The sequence below is a fragment of the Nestor notabilis genome, unplaced genomic scaffold (assembly GCF_000696875.1).
Source record: "Nestor notabilis isolate BGI_N333 unplaced genomic scaffold, ASM69687v1 scaffold14092, whole genome shotgun sequence".
Classification (NCBI taxonomy): Eukaryota; Metazoa; Chordata; class Aves; order Psittaciformes; family Psittacidae; genus Nestor; species Nestor notabilis.
The window spans coordinates 4661-12003 of record NW_009919780.1 but is presented as its reverse complement, the minus strand read 5'-3'; the positions used below and the strand labels follow the sequence as shown (position 1 = coordinate 12003).

Sequence of the window (7343 nt, the reverse complement as noted above, 5' to 3'; positions counted from 1 at the left end):
TGAGTAATGAACAAAAATACATTAGAGAGAAACAAGAAAGAAAGTAAAGATGCCAATGTTTCAGCTATTCAGGCCTCTCCCTTTAACAGGAAAAACATTATGTGAACCTGGCATTTTAGTTAAATAGGAACAAAATGTTAGGAAAGAGAAGACTCTCTTAGTTTTTGCAGTAATTAGTGCTTGAACTATAGAATAGGTTCCTTAATCTTTGTATTGTTCTATAAGTGCCAGAAAGACTATGCTTTATGTAATAAATATATTTTATATTTATATAACAAATCATATTTAATTTCCACTAGACATGCATTTTTTTCTAGGTGAAAATCCAGCCACAGGGTTAAGGGAAGAACTGGTTTGCAGAGTGGAACTTTTGAACTCTTAAATACAGTTTGTTTAATTATACCTTAAAAACAAAACAAACAAACAGAAACCCCAAGAAGCAGGGACATATGTTTGGGATTTTTGTTCAAATATCTGTAATTTCCTGATCTCTCAAAAGACAGAAGCCCTATTCCAGATTTGCTATAATCATTCAATGTTAAGTGAGCACTTTGACTAAGAATTGCAGCATCAGGACAGACTTGTTCTTGCTGGAGAGTTAGTATTGTTTTCTTCCTTCTTGTTCATGTCCAGCAACAAAGAATGTCCCACGTGTCGTAAAAAGCTAGTTTCAAAAAGATCACTGAGACCAGATCCCAATTTTGATGCTCTCATCAGTAAAATTTATCCAAGCCGAGATGAATATGAAGCTCATCAGGAGAGAGTGCTAGCAAGAATCAGCAAGCACAATAACCAGCAAGCTTTAAGTCACAGCATTGAGGAAGGATTAAAGATTCAAGCTATGAACAGGTATGAAATCCGTGTAATTTGTCCATGTGTAACCTTGTTTGTCTTAACTCTAAAAAATGGTCTGTCCTCACTCCTTGTATAGCTTGAGATTTCTCTCCTCTGAAGTCTGGCAAAATAGTTTGTAACCTTTTACCTACTAGTAGAAACCTTTGTATCACTCGCTGCAACTTCTGTGGCAGCCTAAGGTAGACAGATTTCATTTTAGCTTTACCAAATTATGGCTATCTGTCTTAGATAATAAACTGTAATACAATTAATCCTGTTCCAATGTATTACCATTACATACAAATAAGTACACATAACACCAGAACTTATGTTTAGTTGTGACTTAATTCACAAGGCTGGAATATGTGTTGTTCACACAGTAGTGAAATTCTGTATTTAAATCTAAGGGAGCCAGCTGGGACAGAGGCCCCAGATGTTTTGTTGTGGTGAAGCATGGTGTCATTTTTATTTTAAATCATATATGGATTCATATTTAGATGAAAATAAGGGTCTGAAATTGCCTGCAAAATAAAAATAACCATATGAAGTTAAAAATTATCTTAAAACGTGTCTAAAAACATGTCTATAACATGTCTAAAAGGTGTTCAAGGGATAGAAAAAATCCATAGTCTTGTCTATAAGTTTGGTTTGTTTTTAGTAAGAAATAATGTATTTATTTTTTTGATTAAACTTTATATATCTCTGAAGCTTGTGCATACAGTAAATTGGATTAGTGTTTATTTCTACCTGTTTCTGATCAGGTTACAGAGGGGCAAGAAGCAACAGATTGAGAATGGTAGCGGAGCAGAAGATAACGGTGACAGTTCACATTGTAGCAATGCCTCAACACACAGCAATCAGGAAGCGGGGCCTAGTAATAAGAGAACGAAAACATCGGATGACTCTGGGCTAGAACTGGACAATAACAACACAACTGTGGCAATAGACCCCGTAATGGATGGTGCTAGTGAAATTGAATTAGTCTTCAGGCCTCATCCGACCCTCATGGAGAATGATGACAGTGCGCAGACAAGGTAAATGTCTTCTATTCCTCTTCATGAATACTGCTGTTATTTTCTGGTGGTTTTGTTTTCTATCGCTTCTTGGGGCTTTTAAAAATTAATTTACTTTTAGTGATATCACATTCTGCTTAACTATATGCACTCTTTCTCTCTTTCTGTTTCAAGTCAGGTAGATGGTACTGCTCAGCAATTATCAAAAATACAGTAACAATCTGGTTTAGGCCTTTGTTTGCAAATAAAGATGTTTTTAAGGGTTTCTAGTGTTGCAGTTCACAGCAGGTACTAGGATGATGGTATAGTATGAGCCCCTTTCTACTTATTCTAAGATTCTTTGGGAATAAACAAACCATGCATGTCAGCAGTTTTCAGAGCAGCTTTGTGTCAGCAGGATTTGTGGTTTTGTAGGCTGGAAGCTTTTCCTGGCATTTTTTTTCATGATCCAGTCCAAGCACAGACTGCAAATTTTGGATCACAGCAATGAGCAGCCTCATGGAGTTTCCTCAGGTCTCTTTCTGGCTTTCTCTCATGATGAAACATATCTCTGTACTGTCTTTAAATGTATTATAAACCTCACCCAGCTTTTCTTTTTGGTTTGGAATTGCAAGAGAATTCTTGGGGTTGTTCTGAAAGGCAAAAAGAAAGCCAAGCTTCAGGGAGAGGCCTCTGCAGCATTTGTGTCAGCCTTTAATTCTTGAATGAAGAATTTAAGTGAGAACAGACTGTGAGACAAAAAGTAACTTTAACAAAGAGCAGGGGTGCAGAGTGTCTTGTGTATAGCTCTTGCACCTTCATGGCTTTCTGTCCAGACACTTCAGACTGTATCTATGATCAGATTTCAGCAGTTGTGAGTAGTTCTCAAAACCCCTTGAGAACCTGTTACAAGGTTTTTCATTTTGAGCAGATGACAGTGCAGTGCTGTCTTCTCTCTAAAAAAGAGCAGGGGCACCTGTGGGAGACTTGTCAAAGAGATGTAAGGGCACTTAGGAGCAATTTAATTTGGTAAGCTGCTTGCATGTCAGGGGTGAAAGCAATTATAGTTCTTGTTTGTGAACTGTCTTTAAAGGCCTTTCACACTTGATGCTTACTATCTGGGGATCTGCCAGCTGTCTTGTTCCCATACCTGCAACTCAAATGTCTGATTATCTTTGTGGTTGTTGTGACAGATACATCAAGACCTCAGGCAATGCCACTGTTGATCACTTGTCCAAGTACCTAGCAGTAAGACTGGCTTTGGAGGAGCTCCGTAGCAAAGGAGAATCAAACCAGATGAACCTTGACACAGCCAGTGAGAAGCAGTATACCATTTACATTGCTACTGCCAATGGGCAGTTCACTGTGAGTAGAACTTGTATCTAAGGGTAACACTGAGCATCAGTACACCTTTGATACAGATCTCATTAAAATCCACTCAGGTGGTCTTTTCTGCAGTTGCTTAGGGGTAAAATTCATAGCACCAGGTTGTTTATTGTAGACACAGGTCAATTGCTTTTTAAGAAAATGTGTACAGCAAAAGCTTGGAAAAGGACGTATATAAATTACTTCGGGAAAACAGAGTGATGGCAGCAACTACGAACTGACTTATGCCATTATTTTACAGTTAAAATTGAAGAGGAAAAATATTACTTTATCTGAGAATCTCATTTCAACAGCAGATAGCTCTAGCACTAGGAAGCATCTATTTTAAGGTGGCATTTCTCCACTTCCATGTAGGCTTCCACAGTTCCACTATGAAACAGCTGAGTATGCTTAGGGAAGAACCACTCCTCTCGGATGCTGACTTCAGAATATAGATACAAGGCAATATCTCAATTAGTTTGATCTCTGAGCCTGGTCTTACACTTGGGCATTTATCTGAATAAAGTAAGTCATATGATTAATCATAAAATTATACCATAGAATGGTTTGGGTTGGAAAGGGCCTTAAAGATCACGTAGTTCCAACTCCTCTGGTTGCTCAAGGCCCCATCCAACCTAGTGCTGAACATATCAAGGGATGGGGCAGCCACAGTTTCTCGGGGCAACCTGTTCCAGTGCCTCACCACCCTCACAGAAAAGAACTTCTTCCTAATATCTGATCTAAACCTACTTTCAGTTTTAAGCTGTTACCCCTTGTCTTGTTACTATTTGCTCTTATAAGAAGTCCTTCTTCAGACTTGTAAGCCCCCTATAGATACTGGAAGGCTGCTATAAGGTCTCCCTGGAGCCTTCTCCAGGCTGAACAACTCCAGCCCTCTCAGTCTGTCTCCACAGGATAGGTGATCCAGTCCTCTGATCATCTATGTGGCTCTCCTCTGGACTCAAGCAGGTCCACATCCTTCTTATGTTGGGGGCCCCAGAGCTGAACGCCGTACTGCAGGTGGGGTCTCACAAGAGCAGAGTAGAAGGGGAGCATCACTTCCCTCAACCTGCTTGTCACGCTTCTTTTGATACAGCCAGGGTACACAGTTGACTTTCTGGATGGTATCCCTTCCCTTCAGCACGTCGACTGCACCAGTCGACAGCACTGGTGTCATCGGCAAACTTGCTGAGGGTGCGCTCAACCCCACTGTCTGTGTTACCAACAAAGATGTTAAACGGTGGCAGTCCCCATACCACCCCCTGAGGAACACCACTTGTCACTCATCTCCACCCAGACATAGAGCAACCTTTGAGTGCAACTGCAACTCTTTTGAGTATGACCATCCTGCCAGTTCCTTGCCCACTGAGTGGTCCATCCATCAGATTCATGCCTCTACAGTTTAGAAGCAAGGACATTGTGTGGAACAGTGTCAAGACACTGCACAAGTCGAAGCAGATGATGTCAGTTGCTCTTCCTTTATCCACCAATGCTGTCACTCTGTCATAAAAGGCCACCATATTTGTCAGACATGATTTGCCCTTGGTAAAGCCATATTGGCTGTCACCAATCAGCTCCATATTTCCCATGTGCCTTAGCATAATTTCCAGGAAGACCTGCTCCATGGTCTTGCCAGGCACTGAGATGAAGACTGACCAGTTTGTAGCTCCCTGGGTCTTGCTTTTCTCCCTTTTTAAAAATGGGGGTTATGTTTCCCCTTCTCCAGTCAGTGGGATCTTCACCAGACTGACATGACTCCTCAAATATGATGGAAAATGGCTTGGCAACTTATCCACCAGTTCCCTCAGGACTCACAGATACATCTCATAAGGTCCCATGGACTTGTGTACCTTTAGGTTCCTTAGACAATCTCAGACCTGATCTTCTCCTACAGCAGGCAGTTCTTCATTCTCCCAGTCCCTGCCTTTGCCTTCTGTGACTTGGGTGGTGTGGCTGGAGCTCTTGCTGGTGACAACCGAAGCAAAAAAGTGATTAAATACGTCGGCCATCTCCATGTCCCAGGTAACCAGTGAAGAGATAAGCAGATGCTTTGCATTAAGAGTCTATTACAAGCATGACTACAGATTGTCCCTTAGACAAAAGCAGAGATGCTTCTGGTGTAAATACAATCTACTACTCCCTCTGTTTGCAGAGAGAGGAAAAACTGAAGTTCACTTTATTTACAACTATATTCACTCTGCAAAAATGTTCTTCAGTACTGTTTTAGTGAGATCAGCAGGGGTTCAGAACAGCTTCCATTGTTGCTTTTTGACGCCCAGTGGTCAGCTAATAACTTGTGCCACATTACTGGTGACTAGCTTAAACTGGCACATTCCTCTAATTTAAATAGTCTGTTTCTACAGCACTACCCTTGCAAGCCATCAGACGTTTCATTTCGGTTTTGGTGTTCTCTTCTAGGTATTAAATGGGTCCTTTTCCTTGGAACTGGTCAGTGAGAAGTACTGGAAAGTGAACAAACCCATGGAACTGTACTATGCACCAACAAAGGAACATAAATAAGCTATGCTGGAAAACTGAGATGGGACTAACTTTTTATAGCTATGACTTCTTTAATATTAAAAGAAGGCACCACCATTACCTTCATGGACAATACACGTGATGCCTTCAGGCTCTCAGTATACTTATTAATATGATTAGACAGTATTCTGGGTTCTATTTAATTTAGTCTTTGTTTTGGGTTTTTGTTTTTTCCCGAGGAGACTAAATGACCTTCTCCAGTGCATTCCAGTGTTTGACATGCTTTTTTGTTCCTAATGCATGATAACTGAACAAGTGTTCCAGTTTGGAATGTCTTATTTTGTCCAGGTAAATCTGGATTTCTGATACATTTGACACAGTTATAGTAGCCTCTGTGAAGTATTGAGCATTGGATGGCTAAGTAAGTCTATTCAATAGTAACATATGCCAAGGAATGTGTTAAATGTTGTACTTTGCTAATGGTTATCCATATGAAAGATCAGTAGAGAATTGATTTCTGATATAGTCTTGCAGCTAGAGGTAATCCAGTTAGTCATTTTCTTGTGAAAAAACAGAGATGTAGTGAGAAAACTGACACTTCAAAACCTTGCTGTTTACTGGGCCTGATACTTCAGTGCAAGGTGATTCATGAGTTTGGTTTGCTTAATGGATATTGTAGTCAAAAAAAACCCAAACCCAAACAAGACAAACCCATAACTTTCCCATGTAGAACATGCCAATCTTGATGCATACTGCAGCTTCCCATCTGGTCCTTGTGGTAGTGTCCTCACAAGCCTAATTGAAGAAAATCTGGAAGTTTTACAGCCCTACTATGTTCCCTATAATAACAGATTTTTATTGTGAATGTATTAGAATGTTATGTAAAGAACTGTTCTGAAAAGCTTAGGCTTTTTTTTAAAGCAAATGCCCAAAATGCCAGCACATGGGCATAATGCAGCACCAAAATGCTTTATGGAATTTGTGCCACCCCACCACCCCAGTTGTGAGCCTATCTGAGCGTCAGTTTGAGCAGGGAGGACTTCAACCATAAGCTGCTTGAAGTTTGTTTTCCTTTTTTCTTTCACCATAGTTTTAACAAATATGGTTTAGCACTTTGGAAGACATTTTAGTACTTGACAAAGTTTACTGTTTAGTGTCTTTAGGTTCAAGTTCAAGTTTTAAAACTTGGCAGTAGGCTGTTGTGTTAAGTCCAGTAGCTACTGTTGATTTGCATGTTAAAATTCCTCTTCCCTTGCTCTGGACCTTGCTGCCACTTAATGGGGGTTGCTTTACCTATTAGCATTCCGTTTTAAGGGAAAATATGTTACTGTGAGATTTTCTTTGCTCTAAGACTTGCTGATGAATCTTGCACCCATTTGCACCTGAAGCTAGAAGCAAGAAAAGTTGCTGTGATAGGTGAGAAGTAATGTATTTTAAACCATATGGTATTGCTCCTTCTTCGTCTTGCCTGTAGTTAAGACTGGTTTTGGCATGTGGTACGTAAAGAAGGAAGTATCCTTGGCTTGTGTCTTGCAAGCCCAGCACTTGTAAATACACATCCATTCTGACTGCTGTTTCAGATCAGCTGTATCCCAATGTGAAAACTGCACATGCTTCTTTTGAGTAACTTTTTTCTCTTACTGGAAAGACTTTTTTTTTTTTTGTGACAGGAAA

General features: G+C 40.1%; 1 protein-coding gene across 1 annotated transcript in view; it reads left to right on the top strand.

Moving 5' to 3' along the window:
• The window catches only part of RNF2 (ring finger protein 2), a 7130-nt gene extending 1260 nt beyond the window's left edge, over nucleotides 1-5870 (top strand). Inside the window, exons 3-6 of the mRNA XM_010010379.1 lie at nucleotides 634-849; nucleotides 1596-1868; nucleotides 3020-3191; nucleotides 5610-5870. Coding sequence (XP_010008681.1) covers nucleotides 634-849; nucleotides 1596-1868; nucleotides 3020-3191; nucleotides 5610-5711 — 763 coding nt within the window. The 3' untranslated portion in view covers nucleotides 5712-5870. The remainder of the gene's footprint in view (nucleotides 1-633; nucleotides 850-1595; nucleotides 1869-3019; nucleotides 3192-5609) is intronic.
• The last annotated feature ends 1473 nt before the right edge of the window (nucleotides 5871-7343 follow it).